We start from the raw sequence: 27,517 nt of genomic DNA on the forward strand, positions 1-27,517 counted from the left end.
CGGCTTACCTGATCCCCGTCGCTGCCGGCAGCAGTCATGGGAGTCCCCAGAGCCCGGCTAGTACAGACTCTGGGGTCCCGCCGCGATCCCCAGATCTGTACTGGCGTCGCGGCGCCAGCGGGGAGAAGGAGCGGCAGCGTGGACGTCCTAAAGGACAGTCTGATGCTGCCGCTCTAATAGTGTAAAAAAAGAAGAAAAAAATAAAACATTTTCTCTTTAAAATAAAGCTTAGGGGCTGCTCCTGCAGCCCCACTGCGACAGGGTGACCCGACTCCGGCCGGGCACCAACTAAAACTGAGGTGCCTGTGGCTCGGGGGCGGGGTATAGAGTACGATGGACCCAAGTGCATCCTGGGAGCAGTGAAAGCTTTAACTGCGTGGTGCCCGTGGATCCAGATCCAGCTATACCCCAAGGTCAACCCTGTGGACCCCCTATGGACCCTGAAGTAGAAACTGTGACTACCAGAGTGGAATCTCACCAAACCCATTTTGGAGACTGATCCCTAGCATTTACAGCACAGTAATATATGATGTGCTATTATAGCACTAAGAGCCATGTTTGACTGGGGGGGGGGTCATTATAGGAGAGTGGCTCAGACTGCTGTAATGACCCAGCATGCTAGCAAGGTCAGATGCTCACTATTAGACCAAATGGGGGCAGGAGGAAGCGCAATGCTGCTAGCATATAATGAGGACATAAGCTGGTAGTTTAGGTTCTAGCCCTGGCTTCAAATTATTTAATTAATTTGTCCAAGTCTGGCTTAGGCATGACATTGAGTGAGTATTAATTACTTGCAGAAAACTAAATCATGTATCTATGACTGTACAAAAAGAACAAGCAAAATGTAATTCTGACAATGGAGAAAATGGCAGAACCTGAGGTAATGGCCTGTGAAATTACATAAAGGAACAGGTCAGTATTGCACCATTCTTTGGTGGGTTCCTCAAACTAGCAAATGAAGGCTAAAGGTGGAACTGTGCGGCTTGAAAAACTGCATGTGTAATACGGAATATTTAAATGCAACATTATCCACATATAATAGTATTTTATTCATAATAGAAATCACCTTTCTGATTAACTGACTACAAAGACAATTTCTTCACAGTCACCTTCTTTTAAATAAAATTACACATTTAATGTCCCAACACCTCTCCAAACGTACAGGCTGAATACACCCAGTTCTGTAGGTTTAAAAAGAGACAGTATATAATATTCGTGTAACACTGGATCTGCATTATACTCTAGTCAGAGAAAACCTCTTGGATTCAGGATGTATTTCTCCTTTATGTCCACAACTTTTTAAGTGTAAAAAGACCAATATTTCACTTCAGTACCCCAACATGTAAAATGATATAACCCAGCACTCTATATAACCTGAAATCCTCTAATCTGTATTATGTTTTCAGATGCTTCCGTAGATAAAGCAGATCATGGATTGGAGATCATTTTTCACTTTAAAAGTTAATTATACTCAATTGAACATTTTATTTGCAATGCTTCCCGAGTTGTTTTGTAAATAAGTTATTTAAAAATAAAAAATGTAAAAAAATGGAAATAGAAACGGTCAATGAAAGTATGAATATATAATAAAACGAGTGGCTAATGAAGGTCCCAACGGAAGTGAAGTCTACACCAGTTCTTCTTCAGACAACATGAAAAGATAGATACTTGATACCAGACAGTTGTATAAAAGTTGTGTAGTGTGAGAAGTCCTCATTTATCCTCCTTTCCTTTGGTTTTCCTATAAACCATCTCTCTGAAGCTGGACAGGATCTTGTTTTCCCTCTTGTGCCTCTCTTCCTGATTGAATGAAGCCAGCGCTCGCTTCTCATCTGCGCTGTAAATCTGGTTCTCCTTACGCAGACGCACAGCCTCCATACGACGATGCCTGAAGAGAAAATTTCATTTAAGCTTTAAACTATCAAAAAGGAAAAATGAAAATCTCAGCTACAAACATTCTTGGATAAAAGTACCCCTGCAGGAGCCCCCATACTAGCTCAACTACATGAGCAGTCCAATTTGGGGGCATTTTTATGTGGTAGAAATAGTTTACTATATAAATTATATTTGCATACAACATTTATATAGTGAATAAAATTGGGGAAAGACAAATGTATCCTATTTTTAAAAATCTTGTGCTTGCCTTGTAAATATCTCGCCACATGGGATGCCGGCGCTTAGAATACAGGCTCAAGAATCCCGACACGTCAGAAACCCGGTGCCAGCATCCCGAAGATGAGTAGCGTTGTTAGGGGGTGGGTTAGGCTACAGATGCGGGGAGGTTAGGTTTAGGCACTGAGTAGGTTAGGTTTAGGCACCAGGGAGAAGGATTAGGATGCCTACAGGCAGGTGTTGGTATCCTAACCCTGTCAGGATGCTGGCATCATGATTTTGACAGTCGGGATCCCGAGCGCCAGCACCCCATACCCAACCCCTTGTAACTGGTTCTAACAGATCATAAAAGTGTATAATAGCAGTGAAAGATTATTATGAACTGCACTAAATGTTGGAACAGGTGTGAACTTATGTTCTAAATTATATGTCCTTCAAGAACATATGCTGCATGGGAGGAACCTTATGTGGCCTTTGGAAAGATACATTCTCTAATAATAAACTATCAAAGCTAAAAGTGATGCTCCCTGCAAAAACAGCCCATCATAAAAATATGGGGACCCTGCTCAACGGTCATCTCACCTTTGTCTATGACAGCCTGGAACAACGGAGAGCTACTCGTTATTCTGCCAATACTGCACCACCAGCAGCAGCATATAAATACTAGACACTGGTGGTAGCTCTAATATCAGTGACTGGCAATGCTTCTGCATCACTGTAGTCATACACACACACACTTTCTCCACCAGCTGCAACATTCATTATTCCACTCCCTTATGTACGAACGGCTCTCCACAATATATGATTTTCTCATTGTAAAGCACTGTGCACTATGTTTTATGGAATAAGTAGTAGTAACTAGTGCAGGAACTGTAAGTTATGGTTCCTGGCCATGTGATCACAGCTACACAGAAACGGAATTTTTGGCCCAGTTTATTCTCAGTTTAGCCAATGTGTCTAATTTGGGTTGGGTAAAGAATGCCGGCGCTTGCGATCCCGGCGGTCAGCAGAATCCAGATGCAGGATACAGACAACTGTCGAAAAGTATCCTAACCCTACCCCTAAACCTCTCCCACCCGCAGCCTAAACCTGGGATGCCAGCGGTCAGGATGCTTGCGCCAGGATGCCGAGCTGGCATCCAGACAGCCAGGATTTAAACTTCATCCTGCCAATTTAGCCACTCAATATTTGAGGTCTTATAAGTAAAAATAAAGCACAAGCTTCAACGGCACATTTTATAGAATTCTGAGCTTCACTGAAACAGGTTCCACCTACATTTCAGTTCTGCAGAACACATGAATACAACTACACACCTGCTTCCACTCATTACATAGCCAGACTTCTCGAAAGAGGCAATTTCATCACTTGTCAGGCCGATTTCTCCTCTCCTTGGAATACGCTTGCCAGCCTTCACATACTCTGCCATTGCTGCACCTTCACCAGGTAGCAGAGCATGTCCATAGCTGTTGAACAGATGAATTATTGGATCAAATCAAGTGTATAACAGGTCACTTTAACAAACTAAATATACATGCCAAGGTATATTCCTCAGATAGTGAGAGTATAACCACTGCCAGCAAACATACTGTATGTAAAATAAGTTAGTCTGGGACTTTCGCATGTGTTGTGTATATTTTGATTAGCTTGTAGTCCATGGTGTAATCTTAAGAGTATGTATCAAGCTTTAAGAATACAGCATTAAATGCCCGATATATTCCTTGTGTGCATGTGGCCGTACAATCACGGCAGTCCACAAACTGTGTGCCTGTTACAAGAGCATCCATTATAGTACAAAACTCTTAAACCAGGATTTCTGTCTGTGGAAACAGATGGGATTATTACTGACACAGCAATATAGATTAACTTACATGTCCATCCACAAAACATGATTTGTTGGTGGTACTTGAGAACCCCTGATTTATATCAAATCCCTTGTTTGAAACCATTTTTGTATTGGTGGTGAAGATATATGGAATACACAAATCTGTAAATCATTTAATGAACAGCTGCAATCTATTGGAAGCCTATTATAACGTTTAGCATTACTGCAGCATAACACTGAGGTCATGGGTTCGGTCCCCAGCACGGCCCTGTGTAGAGTTTATATATTCTCCCTGTGCTTGCATGGGTTTTCTCCCAGTACTCAGATTTCCACCGACAATCCAAAAATATACTGGTAGATTAATTGGCTTCTGACAGAAAGAAAATTTAACCCTAGTGTGTATGTGTGCGCTCCACTAGGGCTGGGACTGATTTACAGAGCGTATTGGCCATGCACAACACTGCAGAATGTGTGAGCTATATATAAACTAGTAATAAATAAAGAGCGGCCTCAGCCCCACTCTTGCCTGTCAAATGCGCCACACCAACTGTTCTCCCTGGTGCAATATGTTGGCATGGGGCAAAAGGATGGCAGTGGCTGCGATTAGCATGGCAAGTGCAGGAGTCCTTCTAATAGGCAGTGATAATTGTGCACCATACATCCAAAAATGCTACCAACATACTGAAAACTAACAAAATAAATCAAAATTACATTTTGATATTTATCCTTTAACGCTATATAGAAGCCAATACTGACTAGCATGGGGATAGCAGGAACAATTATCAATCTATTTTATCCAGAAAGAACATTTCAGCCAAGCTTTGTTATAAAGCATTAAATCTGTAAAATACAAAGATATGAGACTTACTTTAAGGGTTTATCATCTTGGGATAAATGCGTTATTGGCGCTTCGGGACCCACAAAGTCGACATCATCAATGTTAGCTTCTGTAAGGAAATAGAACACATTTTTCTATTGTTTGTTTTTAAGATCAGAGTATGGGACATAAAACAAAAAATAGCTATAAACCAAAACGTTAATTTAACTTCTTTTGCTGGACATTACCCAGCAGACATGAGTAATACAATTGGAAAGGGTTCATCTTTGCAAACAGTCCTATACAAATAGCTCCATTGTGTGCCAAAATAAACTTCATTAGGAAGTTATTGCATGCGGTGGTTTGTAGAGTAACCATCCCTTCTATTAGCCAGAATTCCTTTGGGAAATAATGCTATTCTGTGTGCTCCATAATGGAAGGAGAAAACGCATTTTGGGGGCATAATATATGCAACACCGATCAAGACAATGGGGTATATATGTGTGCTAAGTGGGAGCTGGCACTTTAAAAATTTAAAGTGTGACTAGCTCCTCCCCCTCTATGCCCCCTACAAGCCCAGTCTTATGAAACGGTGCCCAAAGAGAGCTGGGAAAAAACAAACGGAAGAGGAGGAGGTGAAACAAGTACACAGAACAATTAGAGGACTGTTTGATGTCTCTTGTGGTGGTAGTTATTTCAAACTTCTAACAGACATAACATAAAATGACCACAGCCATGACAGAAAGGAACAGTGCAGGTTGGGCATCCAGTGTCCCCTATGGAATTGGAGAAAGGGATTTATCGGTAAGTACCAAAATCCTGTTTTCTCCTACATCCACTAGGGGACACTGGAGGCTTCAAGACAGCGGGGACGTCCCAGAGCTCCCATAACTGCCGGGAGAGCGCCGAGAACCCTGCAAAACAGACCGGTCATACTGCGCTGCAGAGGCGCACACGTGTCAAATCTATAAAAACGGATTAAAAGGTATGCCGACCAGACTAAGTGGCCGCCTGGCAAAGTAACGCCATGGAAACCCCGCGAGCAGCCGCCCATGAGGAACCCACTGAGTGAGTGGAATGCGCTGTAATAGAAGGAGGAGGCTCTCTAGATGAGGCCACATACGCTTCTCTGATGGTCACACGAATCCAGCGGGCCATCGACTGTTTGGAAGCTGGCCAATCAGGATGAGCAGCATCATGCATAACAAAAAGAGCGTCTGTTTTACGTATGGCTGCAATCTTCTCCACATAGATCCGAAGAACCCTAACATCCAAGGATCTTGAAGAAGGAGAATCCTGTGGAAGAACCGGTACCACAATTGGTTGGTTGCTGTGGAAAGCCGAAACCACCTTTGGAAAGAAATCCATTCTTGTATTGAGTTCCACTCTATCCGCATGAAATACCAAGAATGGAGGACGACAGGATAGAGCTCCCAGTTCAGACACCCTCCTGGCTGAGGCTAGCGCGAGAAGATGTGTTACCTTTCACGAAAGGTATTTTAACTCCACAGGCTCCAAAGGTTTGGACAGAGAAGACATATGGTGCATACACACGATCAGATTTTTTCTTCAGATATGGACGATAACGATTTAAAAATCGTTCAGTCGTTCATATCTGATGGAAAATCGTTCATATCTGACATGCCTGAACGATGGACGATCAACGATGCGCGTTCCCGTTTGTCAGATAACGATATCTGACATCTGATGGGTTTGCAGTCAGACTTGGACGATTCCATTCATTTTAATGCAGTCAAAAATCGTTCAAATCGTTCAAAACTTTGGTCAAATCGTCCAAATCGTTTAATCGTTCAGTCGTTCATCTGACAAATCTGACAAGTCTGACAAATCTGACCGTGTGTACGCTCCATAAGAAGGAAAGGACGAGATCCAAATCCCATGTAGCCATAGGAGGAACAAAGGGTGGTTGTAACTGTATAATACCTTGCAGAAAAGTCTGCACCTCCGGTATCAAGGCGCTTCTTCTGGAAGAAAACCGATAGAGCGGAGATTTGAACTTTCAGAGAACCCAGACGCAGTCCGGCTGACAAATCTGCTTGCAGATAAAGCAGAAATCTGGCTAGTTTGAATTCTGTAGGAGGTGATCCTCGCCGTTCACCCCATGAAACAAAGCCTTCCAAATACGGTGGTAATGTTTTGAAGTAACCTCCTTCCGAGCAGCATAGTAGGGATTACCCAGGATGGGATCCCGCTACGTCTTAAGATGGCCCTTTTAACAGTCACGCCATCAAACATAGCTGCTTTAAGTCTGGATAGATCAAAGGACCCTGTAGTAAGAGATCTTCTCTCAGAGGTAGGAGCCACGGATCGTCGATCAGCAGAAGCTGAAGGTTGGAATACCAAGCTCTGCGAGGCCAATCTGGAGCCACTAATAGAACCTTGGCCCTCTCCCTTTTGATGAGTTGTAGAATCCGAAGGAGAAGAGGAAACAATGGGAACAGATAGACAAATTGGAACTGCCATGGCGTTGACAGTAGAGGCAGTTGCAGATTTTGTATGGATGCCATGAGGTCGACCTGCGGAAGACCCCACCGTTAGACAAGCTGCTGAATAACCTGAGTATGTAGCGTCCATTCCCCTGGATGCACGTCCTGCCAGCTGAGGTAGTTTGCCTCCCAATTTTCGACACCCGGAATAAGATTGCTGAAATTGGGCGGAAAAGTTTGCGATGGCAGATTAGAATTCGGCTTACTTCTTTCATAGCCGCCCGACTTCTGGTGCCACATTGTCTGTTTATGTATGCCACTGTTGTGGCGTTGTCAGACTGGGCTCTGACTGCTCGGCCCTGCAACAGGTGATCTGCAGTCTGAAGAGCGTAGAATACTGCATTTAATTCCAATAGGTTTATCAGCAGACTCGCTTCCTGTAATGTCCAGTGGCCTTGGAAGTGGTGTTCCCGAATCACTGCCCCCCAACCTCTCAGACTTGAGTCTGTGGTGAGGAGAGTCCAATCCCACACTCCGAATCTCTTTCCCTCCATTAGGTGTGTAGAGTTCAACCACCAGAAAATGGATATCAGAGTTCTGGGACTTAACCTACAGGTTGGTGAAGGAAAAGGTGGGATCCTGTCCATTGTGAGAGGAGGTCTATCTGAAATGTCCTGGAGCGAAAACGTCTGTAAGGTATGGCCTCGAATGCCGCAACCATCTTCCCCAGAAGACGAATGCAGAAATGCACAGATACCTGACGATGTCGAAGGACCGTCCTAACCATCTCAACAGGATGTTGCCTTTTCCCCAGGGAGGAACACCCGCTGACATAATGTGTCCATGATTATTCCCAGAAACTGTAGCCTCTGCGTCGGTTGCAGATGAGACTTGGGAAAATTCAGGATCCACCCGTGTCGAATGAGCAGACTGAGTCACTGCGTTGTTCTGCAGTAATTGGTCCCTGGAATGAGCCTTCAGCAGGAGAACGACCAGGTAAGGGATCATTGTGATTCCTTGTTTTTTCCGAAGGAGACTAATCATCACAGCCAAAACCTTTGTGAATAGCCTGGGGGCTGATGAGAAGCCAAAAGGTAAGGCCTGAAACTGGAAACGCGAGTTCCGAAATGCGAATCTCAAAAACGCCTGGTGAGGCGGTCAGATAGGGATGTGAAGGTAGGCATCATTGATATCTAGAGATACCATGAAGTCACCTTCCTCCAGTCCCGCAATCACCGACTGAATGGACTCCATCTTGAAAATCCTCAGGTAGGGATTGAGATCCTTCAAGTTCAGAATAGGTCTGACCGAGCCGTCCGGCTTCGGAACCATGAAAAGTCTGGAGTAGAATCCCTTTCCGGTCTGATTCCTGGGAACATGGACCACCACTCTCGCGGATAGAAGCTGGTCTATTGCTTCTTGTAATATGACACTCCTGTCGTTGGAAACTGGTAAACCTGTGGTAAAAAACAGAGGTGGAGGTTGAAACTGAAAATCGAGCTTGTATCCATCCCAGAGTGATGAGATCCCAGTCCCAAGCGTCTGTACAGGATTCCCTCCATACTTCTCTGATGTCCCGAAGATGTGCTCCCACTCTGGGGTCCCCCAGGTAAGAGGGAAGCTCGTCATGCACTAGGCTTGGTAGTGGACTTAACCTCCATTTGAGTAGATGTTGAGATTCTTCTACATCCTCTGGAACAATGGGAAATTGATGGTCCTCCTCTAGTGTTCACTCTAGCTCCGGCGGCCGGCAGGGCGCCGGAGCTAGAGAAGGCGCGCGCTCCCGAAAAGGGGGCGTGTCCATTGAAAAGGGGGTGTCTATAAGAAACGTCACCTTATCGTCACTCTTGGGGGCGTGCCCGGCACTTATGGACATGCTGGGCAGCCCCCAAGCGCTGCTGAAAGGAAGAATAGATGCGCCCAGTGTCTATTCACCTGCGGGGCGCTGCGCGGTAAGGGCAGGGCGCTTGGGCACGCCAGAAGGAGGGCAGGGCGCCGCGCCCCGCTAAAACAGCCTAGCGGGAATGATTCATAAAAACTTCACACAAACAATAGTAAAGTGTAGTGAAAAAGGTCAAAGGTAGAAACAGATAGAGGCAGGAGAGAGCCACACTTGCCCTAACATCAATCCTAGCAGTGCTAAAAAACGCTAGACATAGAAGGAAGTAACCACCGATATGTAAAAGTAGCTACTATCTGCCTTAATGCTCTCCTGACCAGCCTAAACCCTTCTGTTTACTTACAGTCTAGATTAGTCTCATGCAGCAGCTTCTTATTGCAGCAGTCCCTCCGTGTAATGGCCGCCAGCAGACTTCCAGAGAAGCGGAGGCCACTGGGAGGAAGTAGCAAAACTCTGGAGCTAGGCTCCACCCCCCCATGGCGCTTAACTTGTAATGACTAAGCACGCTGTGTGAGGGAGACTTCACACAGAGTATATGCTGCTCGGCTGCCCTGCTACTCGGAGCAGCCTACTGCTGAAAATACCGCCTGTTATATTAGCCTAGCTACCCCGCTAGTCGGGAAGCCAGGGAACACTCACGCCGCTGCCGGTGTGACTAATAAGGGAACTCTGTACGCGCTGCAATCAGCGGCATGCCGAACCCTCTTCAAGTCTGTGTAGTCGGGGACCCCAGGGGAAATGTGAGTGGGTCCCCCCGGCAGTTCCAAAGATGCAGACAGGCAGTGCAGCTGCTGCCTGTCTGTCTGTTCCTATTCTTCAATGCAGCAGCGCTCTGCTTAATTAAATCAAAGTCTCTGAGAAGTGTAAAAACACTACCATCTCCTCGGGCACAAACTAAGACTGGGCTTGTAGGGGGGGGGAGCTAGTCACTTCAAAAATGTAAAATGCCAGCTCCCACTAACCCCACTGTCTTGAAGCCTTTAGTGTCCCCTAGTGGATGAAGGAGAAAATGCAACTGTGAGGGGCACATCATTGGACAAGGAGCCCAAAATGAAGGTGTGCATTTGAGAGAGAAATAATCTCCTCCCAGGAATTAGAGGCAGTGTGAAGTACTGTGCGACATCACTTTATAGGTCAGCATGTGACATGTAATGTCATCCTCAAGCATGGCATCAGCTCCTAAAAGCAGTCCACGGGGAGAGAATCCAAAATATTGTAGTGAGTGGTAGCAGAACAGCTCCATAGCAAGCTGTGGCAGAACACTCATCTACCCCTTCCTCTGATAAAACAGAACTACCCGAGCGCCTCAAGTCACTCCAAGGTGAAATATCTTGATTCACAGTGGCAATGGGTGCAAGATATGAAAACATGGCTTCTACATTGTACCAAACCAATAGGGAGCAAATTATTACTCTTGTTAAATTGCTTTTTTGGCTCTCTTTTGCATGCCCATTTTTTGGCAATACACGTATGAAAATAAGATTACAAGAAGTTTTCAGTATATAGTGGTCTAGATACACACACAAAATTATGTTTTAAAGATACCAATGTGGCTATTTAACATCGGTGTAACAATACACATATCTGACAGGTTTTTGTTTCCTTCCAAGATCTACAGCGTACAATCGTAGGAGGCAATATACTGAATAAAATACATACTTGTTCTTTCTACCCAGTTATCTTCATCCTTCATTTGTTCATCATTGGACTCTTCACTGCTGGAGTCACTGGATGCCTTCCTGGCTCTCTTACCCTTCTTTTTCTTTGACTTCTTCCTAGAAATAAACAAACATGTGTCAGGGCAAACTAACTTGGGTGAAGATATCTCTCTTCTGTAAGGTATAGAGCAAAAACACATAATGAAACACTAAGAGGAGAAAGCACAACGTGTTTAAACTAAAAGAAGAAAGCGCCAGTAAAACTATTTATAAAAAAGTAAAAAAAAAAAAAATTCAAATATATATGGATTTACTATAATTTTATGCACTTTTAATTTATAGCACAATTATCACTCCATCTTAGGGCCACATTCAATTAAAAGCGAAAAGCCGTTTTCCGCGAAAAAGTATCGCCGATTGCATCTTTTCGGCAGGTCGGAAATTATCTTTGTATTTAATTCCAGCCAGTTTTCGCCTATGCGAATAGTCAATACAATGTAATAGGCGAAAAAGATTTGCCTCTGAATAGCAGGTGAAAAGAAGTGCAAAATTTTTATTTTGGGGTGCAAAGGTGGGGAAACCTCTCAAAACCCTGGGGACAGTCCCCCAAAAGGACAACTGTGTCAAAAACATCCTGGGGAAAACTTAACACCCTAAAAAAAGTACTTTCATTTTGGGGGAGAAAAAGCACAAAATGGAGGGACAAGTATATAAACTAGCAAAAGACTTCTTGGGGGTCTGCAAGGATGGCTCAGGAGTTTTTATGATTGCAGGTGCTTGCAACAGGTGAGTTTTGCAAAACTTCTTCAGAGACTTTAAAACATGCTAGCACCCATTTTCAAGTACCCCCAAATCTGACAGGTCTACTTATTTTCCCCCAAAAATTCTGCTTAATGCCATTCTTCGCCACTTGTGCAAAGACGCTATTGAAACAACTTAAGTACCCCAAACAGTTTTATTAGGGCTATTCTGACATCTACAGTAATCCCCAGTGTTAGTGCATTTTTTTTTTTACTTGATTATGTTTCAGGCTAGATTCCCCGATTCTGACAGCACTTTCCGCCTGTTCTGAATTCGCCGGCGAATAGTGGGGACGCATGCGATAAGTTTCCGCATCCAAAAGACGCGATATCGGCGAAAAGTCCGGCAGGCGAAACTTATTGAATACGGCCCTTAGTGTTGATGTTTTTAAACACATTTTTCTGTGGATATGGAGCCAAACAGCCCTTCTCGGCGCGCTAAGTCCTGTGCGACTTGGCCATGCGTCTTTTTCAAAATGTGCGTCTTATTCGCACAAATAAAACAACTGGAAGCCACAAAACTACTGTGCTAGATTACACTGATCAATCTGATGCAAGACATTTGTACATCAGTGTGTGAATGAGTTTGAATCTGTGCTACGATGAGACTGCTGTGCTTCATCTGCAACTATGGCCTGTATTCAGAGGCGGAAACCTTACGCGCGCTTCCCCGCTTTTCTCCCTATTCAATTCCTAAACAGGCAAAAACTGATAGCGGCGAATGCGGAAAGTACTGTCAGAATTGGGGAAATCAGTCTGTACCTCAAAAAAAGATGCACTAACATAGGGAATCAATGTAGATGTGTACTATTAGCACTAATAAGTGTTTGGGGTACTTAAGTAGTTTATATTGCTTTTTATTAGTGTCTTTGTAAAAGTGGTGCAGAATGGCATAAAGCAGTATTTTTGGGTGAAAATAATTAGCCAAGTGAAATTTGGGGTACTTGAAAATGGGTGCTAGCATCTTTTTATGTTTCTAAAGTTAACTTTTAAAAAGAGTCAAAAACGCACCTGCAATCCCAAAAACACCTGGCCCATCCTTGCAGACCCCCAAGAAGTCTATTTCGCTATTTTTTTAAAACTTGTCTCCCCCACTTTTTACTTTTTCGCCCCCAAAACGAAAGTACTTTTTTGAGGTGTTCTGAGGTAATTAGTTTTATTTTTTTTGTTGATTTGTCCTTGGGGGGCTGTCCAAGGGTTCTGAGTAGTTTCCCCACGTTTGCACCCCAAAATAACGATTTTGCACTTTTTTTCACCTGCTATTCATAGGAGATACGCCTATTACAATGCATTGACTTTCCGCTTAGGCGAAACAGTCCTGGAATTGAATATGGAGATACTCTGAAACCAGGCGGAAAGTCTGAATACGCGGAAACTTATCTCCAAACGGCATTTTCGCCTCTAATTGAATCCGGCCCTATGGGGTCAATCCAATTGTCTGAATAGTGCGAGTTGCTATTGCCACGGCGTTAAAACGCTGGCAAAGGCACCGCATCTCTCACCCCGCTCAGAGCTCGAATTTGAACAAATTTTGCTTCTGACACCTATGGGGCAGCCATAAAGAGCAGCTGTTGCAGCAATGACTCGCATCTGCAAGATCATCGTGGCTAATTGGATTGAGCCCTTTGTAGGTGCTTAAAACTAATTCCTGTGTGATAAAATTGCAGCCCAGTACCTGCAGTACACCTAGTGGCGTTTTGTGCATCTCATGCCATATGGTGTATTAAGACTAGGGGGTAAATTTAGTGAGTTTAAGAAGTGATGTTGTCCATAGCAACCAATCAGATTCTACTTAACATTTAACTAGCACCTTCAAGAAGATAATAGCTATGATCTTATTGGTTGCTATGGGCAACATCACTTTTAAAACTCACTTCTAAAAACTCTCACTTTAGTAAATATACCCCCTAGGTGTATGGGGACACATCTGAATATAGCAGGCAGTGACAGAATGTCTAGAACAGTCTAACGCGAAACTGCTTAGGAAAACGCAGCAAGACATTGTGACGTGAGCATTTATGTTGATCTTTATCTAATTACTGAAGCTTAGTTTCTACAGCTACTTAGGTTTACATTGTGATCAATATAGGTTTAATTGCCAGCTTTAACTACTGAAAGGACTGCAACTCCATAGCAGTTCAGTGATCTAATCAGACCTACAAAGCGAAGCGGTACACTGCCATGCCTCTACACAGCGTTCCTGCAAGTCGTGGCCGTCTGCTTAATGACTATTAGCGATATACTTGTTGTGGATACTAAACAAACAGATTTTAGCATAGACTACCACACCAGTTATAGACTTGGCATACATAAAGACTCCAACTTGACTGTTTGCTCTGACTGAGGGGGATAATTGATTGAATGTGCTGATATTATGCCAACTACTACACACAGCATACATTATTCAGCTCAGTACAATACTCTGCTAGCTGGCTGTGACCGTGATCTACACTTTCCTCTTTCCAGAATGCCAGCTCATCACTAGCTAGATTTGCACTTTTGAGACTTTCAACTTTTCTGTAAGAATTACCATAATTGGCAAATCCATTAAAACAAATAAAATAATGCTATTATTATTATTAATCTATGATAGCAGTATATTCAAGTACACTTTTCCTAAGGAATATTTGTCAGTTATTCATAGCTCTTAATGAGGTCTTTTACAATAAGGAAAAGTCCTAACTGTACTTATAAGCTTCTATATATTCATTATATTTAAGTGTTTTTTTTAATTGTTTAGCCTTTAATTACACAAGGCAGCGTTTACTTTTGGAACCGGATTTTGTAGTTTGGTTTATTCCAAACTCAAGTTATGCCCATTCTAATAAATGTTTCTGGTGATTACATATGAACATAAGCTAAACATATTTACAGTACATTAAAAAGGTAGTTACTTGGTCCTACACCAACCATAACTTACTTCTTTCTGTGTTTTCTCTTTTTTTTCTTGGATTTCTTTTTTGCATCTTTGCCTATAAACAAAGAGAGATTAGGAATGCAAGATGCAGAGAAAGCTAAAGAAATACCATATGTAAGCATACTGTGTGAAATTTTGTTTAGATTCAAATCTCAAGAACTGCTACACACAATGATCCCTAATGATGCAGTGCAGGTTTTCATGTTGTCACATGAGCAAATGTAATATAAAACAACTCATGGGGAAAAGAGATGAAGTATTTTAGAGTCTTCTGTTTTAGGACACTAGAACGAAATGAAGGCGTTTACTAGTTATCCCACCATTGTTACAGAAACACACAGGTGCGCATGCAAAGCTAAGGATTTGGCTTGATACTTTTAGTACATACTGTGCTACATTGTCACTTGTACAAAGTGGAACGAGACATTTTTTGAGCTGACCCACCATGCACAAGGATGCAGAAATCAACTCTCTAGGAAGCCGGGAATGAACAGATGCAAGAAGGACGCTTGAAGAAAAGTAACATTTACCACTGCTATCAGACTCCGAGCTGCTCTCACTGTCTTCCGAGTGCTTTTTATGCTTTTTTCTCACCGACTTTTTCTTTTTTTTCTTCCTCTTCTTCTTTTCTTCTGCAAATTCATAGGTGGAAAAAATAAACAATACTTGCAGGAAATAAATCAATCTAATCCAGAACACGACGACATGTAAAGGAAAAGAGGACGCTTACAAGAACCTACCTTCCGAAGAAGAGTCAGAGCTGCTGGACTTTTTAGATTTCTCCTCTTCTTCTACAGGTGTGTGCTCATCTGAGCTGAGGAAACATATAGAAGTGTATAAAACAAGAATGGTTCCTAATGATTAATTACAACTATACAAAAAGGTGTACAAGGACTTACTCAGGTTCAGGTACTTTTGGCGAAAGACCCCAAACTTCCGGTGCTCCCAATTCCCCGATCCGCTCCCTTTCATTTAATCGTCTGGAGAATAAATAAAGGTACATAAAACATGAATATTGAAATACAGAATGACCTCAGTATATGTAGTCCTGAGCTTCTTTCTGCCAATTATGGGACACTCTGCATTGTGTGTCTTTTTTTTTTTTTTTTTGAAAGGACATCTGCTTTGTTAGGAACATTATAAGGTTGATGGCTTATGGGTGGGTGTGTTGGGCTGGGGGTACAGATACTGTAAGCTTCCATAATTTTATAACCTGGTGATGCAAAGATGTTTGGGGTAAAAATAAAATAGCTGTCCTAAATGTAATAATTCTATCACTGCAAAACTAATTATTACATTAAATAAGGAAGAAATACCAACCAAAACAGGAACATGAATGGAAGAAAGCATAGTACTCTGTAAAAAAGGTTTCTCCCAATTAACTGCCTTTTTTCCCCCCCTTACAACGTAGAGCAAAAGTTCCTTAATCATATTTTTTATCTAATAGTTTAAATAAAGCAGTTAAAATGGAAAATACACAGTATAACTAGGCAACCACTACCTTTCCAACCACTTCATTGCTACATCTCACCATGCCCTCATGATGATGTCACTGAAGGGATACACCAAATACTGTATAATTATAATGTATAAAGTGTTCAAACGTGAAGCTGTATATGGTGGTACACCATGATGTGCCACTTGTCCTACTGTTTCAATAGTAATACTATGAATACTCATTTACATTTTCCATACTGCCACTTCGATCACTGTATATACGTTGCCAGGTATGTGACCACTTTAAAATCAAACATTTTCTGCACTCACCTATTACACTCCACATTCCATTAAAAATCAGAGAATGTTAGTTCTACATATTGCGTAAGCTGGCCAACTGCACCAAAGTCTTCTCTTCTGGCCAGTCCTACACAATAATCTGCTGCCTACATTAGATATCACAGAGTTTTTAAACACAAGCTACGCTTCTTTTGTGGGCTAAGGTCTATCAGCACATAGGCTACAGTGTTCTCCCCAGGCTGGTTTTTGCGGGTGCACCACCTGCAAGAAACAGCTACCAGCCGGCACTCCCCCCCCCCCCCCCATGACTCCTCTGATTGGAGTAAAGCCTCACCTGTCCCTCCCCTCGGCTGTCCCCACAGGCGGCCGCAGCTGGCTCAGGTTAGACGGTGTCTTCCGGCACTGTCAGGTGGCTGAACACAAGGAGCTGGAAATCGGAAGCCCAGAAGAGAGCTGCACCAGCGGATCCCACAGCAACACTACAGACGGGGTGCATGAATCCCAGGGGAGCCTCCAGGCAAGATGACAGAGTTGGAAGTCCTCCCTGCTATATCGCAAGGCAGCCACACAAGAGATGAACAGAAGAAAGGTCCCACAGTACACCAGCATTGCAATACACCAGCGGGTAAGCTCAATTGATGTACGTGCCCGGGGGAGAGGACAGCTTATTAGTTTCCATGTGCCGAATTCAATTCAGTGAAATGTTTAATAGCTGCGGGAGGGAGCTCCCGAATGTATTCAATACACCGCGCTGTTTGGGAGGCTAAAGGATTTCTTCTTGCACCCCCCCTGGGGGTGATGGAGAAATCCGACAAAAGCGCCGGGTGTGCGGCTGTTTGCCAGCTTAGCGCGGCGGTAACAGCCGCACGCCCGGCACTTTAGTTGGAGAAGGCTGGTTACCGCGCCTTAACACCCAGCTTAAGTTGCGAAAACCAGCATTCTCAGACTTACCTGCTTCCCGACCAGGCAAACAACACGTTGAATTGAATGCTGCGGGAGCTCCCTCCCGCGGCTATTCAACATCGTACTGAATTGAATTCGGACCCCGAGTTTGGCCTCTTCTCATGTACTTTAATTTAATTCTAGCCATTCAGCCAACCAATATAGTATTAATAGTAGATCAGGTGTTGGAATAAAAAAAAAATTCTGTGGTGCCAGCAAGTGGGGAAAGTATCTGGGAGCTGTATAAAAACAATTTTTGTGGTGCCAGCAAGTGGGGACAGTATCAGTGTCGCCTGCAAGTGGGGACAGTATCTGGGAGCTGTATAAAAACAATTTTTATGGTGCCAGCAAGTGGGGACAGTATCGGTGTAACCTGCAAGTAGGGCCTGTATCTGGGAGCTGTATAAAAAAATAAATTCTGTGGTGTCAGCACTAAATAACCTGATGCCGATTTCACTAGAGGGACCAGATCCTATAGACTTTGATTATGAAAAAGCTGCAAACGACTGGGCCTCCAAGAAGTTGAAATCATTATAAGGTCAGGGTTTAAAAATATGAGATATGGTAAGAACTTACCTTTGTTATCTCTATTTCTACGAAGTCCATAGGGTTCCACAGGATACCTTGGGGTATAGATGATGAAGTCAGGCAGCGGGCACCATAGAGTTAAGTTTTCAGCCTCCCAGGATGCACTAGGATCTCAGTTACGTACCAAGCCATAGGAGGAGAAGGAAGACAAAGATCTGGACACACACACACACACACACACACACACACACACCCCCTCACCGGAGGGAGACGGAAAAACCGGTGACCAGAGTAAAGCACATCTGCAGCACAGGTGCGACAGGGCGGGAGTCCTGTGGAACCCTATGGACTTCGTAGAAATAGAGATAACAAGGGTAAGTTCTTACCATATCTCATATTTTCTACATCAGGGTCCATAGGGTATCCACAGGATACCTTGGGGATGTCCCAAAGCAGTATCCTTTAAGGGTGGGGACGCTCCTGTGCTGAAAGGAGAATCCACCGCCCGAAAGAAGCATCCAGAGAGGCAAAGGTGTCAAATGCGTAATACCTCACAAAGGTATGGACAGAGGACCACGTGGCAGCCTTGCAGATCTGGACTGCAGAGGCACCACGTCGAGCTGCCCACGAAGGACCCACAGACCTAGTGGAATGAGCCCTCACAGAGAATGGAACTGGAAGGCCCTCATGAAGATAATCTTTGAAGCAGGCCAACCCTTTTTACGGAAGCCATAGAGGACAAACAAGGCGTCCGACTTCCTAAACGAAGAAGTGCGGTCAACATAACTCCTTAAGGCCCGCACAACGTCCAAAGTGGCCTCACCCACTGAAAGATCAGGTGAGTTGAAAGCCGGCACAACGATTTCCTCGTTGATATGGAAACTTGAAACAACTTTGGGAAGGAATCCAGGACGAGTGCGCAGCACCGCCGTGTTCATATGAAAAATCAGAAAAGGGGGTCTACAGGAGAGAGCCCCTAAGTCAGAAACACGTCTGGCCGAAGCAATGGCCAGAAGGAAAATAGTTTTAGCTGTCAGCCATTTAAGGTCCACTGAGCCCAGTGGTTCAAACGGCAGTCCCTGAAGAGCCCTCAGGACCACAGCTAAATCCCAAGGCGCCACCGGTGGAACAAATGGCGGCTGAATTAGAAGAACACCTTGCATAAAAGGTGCGCACATCAGGGATTGGCACAATCCTACGATGGAACCAGACTGACAGGGCAGACACCTGCACCTTCAGAGACGCAAGGCGAAGCCCATGGTCCAGTCACGCCTGTAGGAAAGCTAACACTCTAGACAGACGGAACTCCCGAGGAGCATAACCTCTTGGTCGACACCACTGGAAGAACGTATGCCACACACGATGGTATATCCTTGCAGAAGATGGTTTCCGAGCCCTTAGCATAGTTTGCACTACAGAGCTGGAAAATCCCCTGGACCTTAACATGGCCGTCTCAACAGCCACGCCGTCAAAGACAGCAGAGTCAGGTCCGGGTGAAGACAAGGACCCTGTGACAGTAGGTCCGGTCGTAACGGCAACCGCAGAGGAATGTCCACGGACAGCCCCTGAAGGTCTGAGAACCAGTGCCGCCTGGGCCACGCAGAAGCTATCAACAGGAGCGTCCCTCCTTCCTGTTTGAATTTCCGGATTACCCATGGAAGGGAAAACGGAGGAAAGAGACAAGCAAACCGGAACATCCACTGGACGGACAGGGCATCCACCAGAGACGCCTTTGTGTCTCTTGTGCGAGACCCGTACACGGCAACTTGTTGTTGTGCCGTGACGCCATGAGGTCGATCTCTGGGAGACCCCACCTGTCCACCAGAAGTTGAAAGACGTCCTGGTGCAGAGACCACTCCCCCGGATGAACGTCCTGGCGACTGAGAAAGTCCGCCTCCCAGTTGAGGACTCCCGGGATGAATACTGCTGATATGGCCGGGAGATTGCGCTCCGCCCAAACCAGGATGTGGGACACCTCTACGAGTGCCGCCCGACTTCGGGTTCCTCCTTGACGATTTATGTAGGCCACGGTGCTGGCGTTGTCTGACTGGACCTGCACGGGGTGACCTTGGAGAACCCGATGTGCCTGCTGAAGAGCATTGAAAACCGCGCGGAGTTCCAATGAAGTGTATTGGAAGTTCCGCTTCCGCCTGAGTCCATCTGCCCTGGAACAAGTGTGGACCCGTGACAGCTCCCCAGCCCCGAAGGCTGGCGTCCGTTGTCAACAGGACCCAATTCGCCACCCAAAATGGACGACCCTTGTTGAGATGGGTCGTCTGCAACCACCAGGCTAGGGACAGGCGAACCTCCGGAGTGAGCACCATCGTCTGGGACTTTAGACCCTGAGGCAGTCCATTCCATTTGGACAGGATCAATTGCTGCAGAGGTCTGGAGTGAAACTGGGCATATTCACCATGTCGAATACTGACACCATGGAGCCCAGTAACCTCATCGCCGAGTGCAGAGACACACGGCGACTCTGCAGACAACTGCGCACCCTCAACTGTAAGGCAGAGATCTTTTCCCCCATCACAAAGATCCTTTGCTGTCTGGAGTCCAATAAGGCTCCGAGGTGCAGAATCCTCTGAGACGGGATCAGGGTGGACTTTTGCCAGTTTATTAACAAGCCGTGCCGTTGCAGTACCGCAATCGTCAGGTCCAAGTGACGAAGAAGGAACTCTGGAGATCCTGCAACCAACAGAAGGTCATCTAGGTACGGCAACATGCGGACTCCCTGCAGCCGCAGGTAAGCCGCCATAATCTTGGTGAACACTCGTGGTGCTGTCGCCAGGCCAAACGGTAACGCCCGGAACTGAAAGTGATCGTTGCGGATTGCAAACCTGAGGAACTGTTGATGGCGTAAAAGAATAGGGACATGCAGGTAAGCGTCCTGTATGTCGAACGACACCATGTAATCCCCAGGTTCCAGCGCCAGAATGATGGACCGTAGTGTCTCCATCCGAAACCGCAAGGACTTGTTGAGTGCTTTGAGGTTGAGGATCGGACGGTACGACCCATTGGGTTTCTGCACCAAAAACAGATTGGAATAGAAACCCAGGCCCCTCTGGGAGAATGGAACAGGCACTATAACTCCAGCCTGGAGCATAGTGTGCAAAACCTTCCGCAGTTCCATGGCTTTGTTGCGGTCTAATGGAAAACCCGTGGTGAAGAATCGGGATGGGGGCTTGTGCCAAAAGGAGAGGGCATACCCGTGAAAAACCACCTCGTGAACCCAATTGTCTGTCGTGGTTACCGACCAACACTGGGCGAACTGCAGCAGGCGGCCTCCCACTTTGGGATCCCCCAAAGGGAGGCCTGGACAGTCAGGCCACAGGTTTGTCATCTGACTTAGGGGCCAGACGGCTGGTACTCCAGGCCTGTTTCCTGGGCTTAGCTGATTTCTTGGGGCCAGCCTGTTGGGGAAAAGACTGTGCTTTAGGACTGCCCTGGGCCCTGTAAGGCCAAAAGGACAACGTACCCGAACTGGAGGGGACCGCAGCAGACGGGAGACATGCCGACTTGGCTGCCGCTAGCGTGGCAACAATTTTGTCCAGATCCGGACCAAATAGGACTTCTCCATTAAAAGGCAAAGTTTCCAAGCCCTTTTTGGAATCAGCGTCCGCCTTCCAGGATCGCAACCATAAGGTGCGACGAGCAGCAATGGCTGCCGAAGAAATCCGAGATGTGAGGGTACTGATATCCAAGGCCGCTTCATTGATTGCCTACCAACTCGGCCTGTTCAGCCGAACAGTCGGAATCCAAAGACGCCTCCAAACTATCAGCCCAGCGCTCCATAGCTCTGGCTACCCAGCATACGGCCATAGCCGGTCTGGATGCCCCCCCGCGAGGGAATAAATGGACTTTAGGCAGATCTCCACCTTGTGGTCCGTAGCATCCTTCAAGGAGGACATGGAGGGCATGGGCAATGTGGCACTTCGGACTAGGCGTGTCACATGAGAATCCACCTGTGGAGGGGATTCCCACTTAGAAAAATAATTGTCCACAAACGGATAAGCCACCGCTAAGCGCCTCTGAGGCTGATACCGTTTACCAGGGTGTTTCCACGCCTCCTCTAAATGGTCTACTAACTGACCAGAAAGAGGAAACACTGTGGCGTCACCCTTAATATCCTTAAAAAAGGCATATTTGGACTTGGACACCGCAGGATCGTCATCCTCAATAACTAAAGCTGTGTGGACTGCCCGAATAAGGCCAGGAATATAAACCTTGGACTTAGCGTCCGACTCTTTAGTATGGAGAGGTTCTTGGTCAGACAGATCCAGAATCTCCCCATCATCGGACATCCCATCGTCATCCTCATAAGGAGCGGACAGAGACGCCACAGGCCGCAACACAGACTCCCCTTGTAACATGTCCGACAAATGCTGTACAGAAGTTGTCAGGGAATTAACCCACGCAGGTTCCTGTGAGACCTGTGGAGGGGAAATAGGGAGACTGTGGGGCACCATCAGTTGTCTCGGGAACCCCTGCATGGGTGACGACACCACTGACTGCTGGAACAATCCCATCTGTGAAAACGCAGGTGGCGGAGCTACCTGGCCCACTAGGGTTGTAAGCGCTTTGGCGAAACAAGCCCAGGGAGGTTCCTGTACCGGAGCCGTGACAGTAATTGGTCGCGCCAATAAATAACACTGCCGACATAGCCCCTCCGCATTACCCTCCCCCTCCGCTATTGGTACATTGCACTTAGTACACATAAGCTGGAGAGGAAATTCACTCTCAGACATGATGGTAAGTATGTGACCCCTCAGACTAATACTCGTTAGTATAGTGTGAGAACCGCCCTGCAATCACCGCACCACAAGGGCTTTAGCAGAAGAAGGGCAGAGACAGTGAAATGGCTGACAGTAGAAAGTGAAAGTACAGGCAGCAGAAGCTAGCAGAAGTCACATACAATGCAAAAGAAATGAATCCCTGCATTATCAGCGCTGTTCCTCAACTACGCAGACACAGAGCCTGGTAGGACACAGCGCTGCATACACAGACCTGTTCAACGGAGGAGAGGTATGCCGGGGGACCCAGACTGCGATGCCACCGATCAATAGCTTCCAGCAGCGTTCACCATGCTTCTTTGTAAAGATGGCCACCGAGGAGCATACAGGAGGCCGGCCTGGGGGAGGAGCGCTGCCACAGGACCAATCGGCAGCGCAGAGAGGGCTGTGTGCAGCGGGGGAGGCGCCAGCTGTGTACAGGGAAGGCGCGCTCCCCTGGCATGCAATTAACCCCTGGGACGTCGCAGCGCTACCACTCAGCTGCGGTCCGCTGTCCCAGGGGGGTAGTGGAAGCGCAGGTTAATTACCTGGCTCCACACTGCAGCCAGTCCGCAGGGAGAACCCTGCCTGGGGACTCTGGACCATGTTTCAGCAGGGACCAACCGCGGGACCCTGCTGCCCCCTTGAATCCGGCCATGAATCCGCTAGCTGTGACCCCAGATGCTTACCAGCATGCCCGGATCAGTACCGGCGTTCTGGTACCGGCGGGGTGTAGGGAAGACAGCATGGACGTCAGTAGTGACTGTCCATGCTTAATTTCCAGATGTGCAGCCACAGCTGCCACGATGAAAGCTTCAGGGGCTATCCTTAGCCCCCCTCTAAACAGGTGCTCCGACTCAGAGCCGGGCACCGATGAAACTGAGATGCCTTGGCTTGGGGGCGGGGTATAGGAGGGGGACCCTAGTGCATCCAGGGAGGCTGAAAACTTAACTCTATGGTGCCCGATGCCTGACATCGTCACCTATACCCCAAGGTATCCTGTGGAACCCTATGGACCCTGATGTAGAAACATATTTATTATTGTGAGGGCCCCACCCGGCTGGAAAAAAATTCTGGGGAGAACACTGGGATGGATTGATGGATGGATGGATGTAGATATATAGATATATAGATATATATATATACACACATACACAGACAGACAGACAGACACACACTACTCCTGAGAGCACTCCTTGTGCAAAATACAATCCCCCAATACATATATACATGCATTGAGTTTGGGAACACATTTTGTTAGGAAACTAATAACCACTACTGCTTTTCAATATAAGGGTATAGCATAGCAACAGTGCTCAAATATTTATCTAGCACATTTAGGGCCATACCCAATTAGCGCTAATTGATCCCCACGATCGGCAAAAAACAGGGATTTTTCGCCAATATTTTTTTTCTCCCTATCCTATTAATTCAGGCGAATTAATAGGATAGTTCGCCCGTTAACACATAGGAGCCGCGATAAGCTCACAGCCCTATGTGTTCTTGACTTTTTTTGGGCGAAAAAACGGCACTTATCGTGGATTATTTCTCTGGACACATCAGGTCCCGAAACCCCCCCCCCCACCCCCCAGATAACTGCCGTCGCCAGGCCGACTACGGGGCTAATTGGATAGCGAGCCCCAGTGAGCTAATTAGCCGCAGTAATTTACTGCGGCTAATTGGATATGGCCCTTAAAGCTCTTTTCAGTGCACTGCTAGTTCAGAACAGCCCTACCTGTATATATGTACAGAAGAAAATTTTATTATGGTGTGTTTGGTAGACCTATAAGTAATTTTATACCCCTTTTACACCAACCGAATAACCCAGGTTATTGCCGGGTCGACCCGGGTCGATGCTCTGTGTGAACGGCTCCCAGAAAAATTTCCCGGGTTGATTTACCCGGGAATCTTACTCGGGTTGAGAGCAGGGTTGAACACGGGTTGTTCCCGTGTCATGCGGCAGTGTGAACGGGTGCTACCCTGCTTATTTGACCCGGCTAGCTCTGAAAAATGCTGATTGGAGCTTCTGGGGCACTGGCAGATGATGTAATTTGTCAGTGCCCTGCAGAGAGATGCACATGAAGCCATCGCTTGCCTGCCTAACCTCCTGCACCACAGCAGCCTGACCAGCAGCCACAAAAGCAGGCAGGCACACAGCCTGCCACAGCCAGAACTGCAGCCTGCACCACAGCCTGACCAGCAGCCACAAATGCAGGCTTACACAGCCTTCCTCAGCCAGGACAGCAACCTGTAGCAATGCTGTAAGCAGTCCCCACCCCTCTCTTTAGTTGCCTTTTGTGACCATCTTTGTCAGACCTTAAAACAGACCATTTTTAATGAATTCTATAGAGAAAAGCAGGGATTACCCGGGTTCAGTGTGAACGGGGCAAACCCGGGAATAACTCGGGTCAAGTTGCAGTGTAAACGGGGTCTGAAGCAGAGTTCGACCCGGGATTGACCAGTGTTCAAATTCCAGGGTCGGACCCGGGATTTTGGTGTAAAAGGGGTATTAGATACAGTCATGGTGTTTCAATCTTGTGTATTTAATGCTTGTAAATGGATGTCGCGTGACTAAAATCATTGGTCTAATTCAGATAACTTGCATTTTTTGTGTGAACACATTGGAAACAGTACTGAAATGCATTTGAAACATTTATGCAAATACTGATGTAGTGTCCCTAATACACAGTGTGCAGATAAAGTGTACAGCAGAAAAATAGAGGAGTATGGTATTCCTGTGACTCCAGGAAACAGGGGCATACAAGGAAAGAGGGAGTCAAGTGTGTCTTCCTCAGGGGAGAGGGATAAGCATACAGGTAAGCGCTAGACTGCATGCTATACAATGTACTACTCCTGGCTCTATCATGAAGCCCTATGATGGCACAGAATCATTCCTACTCCTGTACATTACTGTGTATGTATTCCCTCCCATGTGTAGCTATGTGGCACAGCATCATACCTTCTCCTGTAATTACTGTGTATATATTACCACCTATGTGGCACAGAATCATACCTACTCCTGTACATTACTGTGTATGTATTACCTCCCATGTGTAGCTATGTGGCACAGCATCATACCTTCTCCTGTAATTACTGTGTATATATTACCACCTATGTGGCACAGAATCATACCTACTCCTGTACATTACTGTGTATGTATTCCCTCCTATGTGTAGCTATGTGGCACAGAATCATACCTACTCCTGTACATTACTGTGTATGTATTACCTCCCATGTGTAGCTATGTGGCACAGAATCATTCCTACTCCTGTGCATTACTGTGTATGTATTCCCTCCCATGTGTAGCTATGTGGCACAGAATCATACCTACTCCTGTACATTAATGTGCAGAGCCGTAACTAGGGTAGTGCGACCAGTGCCACGGCACTGCAGGGCAGAGGGCGCTGTTTGGGCCTGTCAATTTTCCTGTCTATTATCATTCTCACTTGTAGCTGCCTTTTCTTTTATCCCCAGCAACTCCTATTTTCCCCCAACTCTTTCCTGGCTCTTCCTCATGAGGCCATGGCCCTTTTTTATATGCACTATCTTATGTCTCTATTTAAAATATGGAAAGGGGGGTGGGGGCGCAATGCTCTCTCTGGCACAGGGAACCAAAATGTATAGTTACGGCTCTGTTACTGTGTATGAATTCCCTGTGTGTAACTAAGTGGCACAGAATCATTCCTACTCCTGTACATTACTGTGTATGTATTACCTCCCATGTGTAGCTATGTGGCACAGAACCATACCTACTCCTGTACATTACTGTGTATGTATTCCCTCCCATGTGTACCTATGTGGCACAGCATCATACCTTCTCCTGTAATTACTGTGTATATATTACCACCTATGTGGCACAGAATCATACCTACTCCTGTACATTACTGTGTATGTATTCCCTCCCATGTGTAGCTATGTGGCACAGCATCATACCTTCTCCTGTAATTACTGTGTATATATTACCACCTATGTGGCACAGAATCATACCTACTCCTGTACATTACTGTGTATGTATTCCCTCCCATGTGTAGCTATGTGGCACAGAATCAGACCTACTCCTGTACATTACTGTGTATGTATTCCCTCCTGTGTGTAACTATGTGGCACAGAATCATACCTACTCCTGTACATTACTGTGTATGTATTACCTCCCATATGTAGCTATGTGGCCCAAAATCATACCTTCTCCTGTACATTACTGTGTATGTATTCCCTCCTATGTGTAACTATGTGGCACAGAACCATACCTACTCCTGTAATTACTGTGTATATATTATCACCTATGTGGCACAGAATCATACCTACTCCTGTACATTACTGTGTATGTTTTACCTCCCATATGTAGCTATGTGGCACAAAATCATACCTTCTCCTGTACATTACTGTGTATGTATTCCCTCCCATGTGTAGCTATGTGGCACAGAACCATACCTACTCCTGTACATTACTGTGAATGTATTCCCTCCCATGTGTAGCTATTTGCACAGAATCATACCTACTCCTGTACATTACTGTGTATGTATTCCCTCCTGTGTGTAACTATGTGGTACAGAATCATACCTACTCCTGTACATTATTGTGTATGTATTCCCTGTGGTTATGGGGTTCTTATCCCCAGCACTGAGTGGGGCTGGAAGTAGCTGCAGTCACTGGCGGACGCTGCAAGGCATCACCACCCCTGCCCCAGGCTGCGCACCTGGCTATGAAGGCCTCCTGCCTCTGCCGCAGAATCTCCTCCTTCCCCTTCTCGTAGTAGCTCCCCCACGGCTTGCTGTGATGCGGCCTGCTGCTGCTGGAGGGGGCTCGGTCTCTGGAACGGCTGCGGCCATTGCTGATGCTCCGCTCCCGGGACTTTCTCGTTTTCCTATCCGGAGACCTGTCACTGCTGTCACGACGCCTCTTCCGGGGGGAGACCGGGCTGTGGCTCCGGGGTCGGTGTACCGGCGGCATACCTGGCTAACACCAGCTGTATACACTACATCCCCTGCGCCGGAAGCACATTACTGACGTCAGAGCCAATCGCTGGGCGGGGCTACAGGCAGGTGCGTGTCACATGATGCGGCAC

The 27,517-nt window shown here is 46.0% G+C and overlaps 1 protein-coding gene across 1 annotated transcript; it reads right to left on the minus strand.

The window, feature by feature from the left end:
- Window positions 1–1,568: 1,568 nt before the first annotated feature.
- On the minus strand, window positions 1,569–27,517 carry NKAP (NFKB activating protein). The gene is made up of 9 exons (XM_088482909.1): window positions 27,149–27,517; window positions 15,373–15,453; window positions 15,214–15,287; window positions 15,004–15,105; window positions 14,477–14,528; window positions 10,758–10,873; window positions 4,803–4,881; window positions 3,426–3,575; window positions 1,569–1,888 (listed from the first exon to the last, which is right to left on the minus strand). The coding sequence occupies exons 1-9, from the start codon at window positions 27,400–27,402 to the stop codon at window positions 1,714–1,716; spliced, it is 1,083 nt and encodes a 360-aa protein (XP_088339035.1). The 5' UTR covers window positions 27,403–27,517; the 3' UTR covers window positions 1,569–1,713.

Source organism: Taudactylus pleione, unplaced genomic scaffold (genome assembly GCF_031769625.1).
Source record: "Taudactylus pleione unplaced genomic scaffold, aTauple2 ptg000296l, whole genome shotgun sequence".
Taxonomy (NCBI): domain Eukaryota; kingdom Metazoa; phylum Chordata; class Amphibia; order Anura; family Myobatrachidae; genus Taudactylus; species Taudactylus pleione.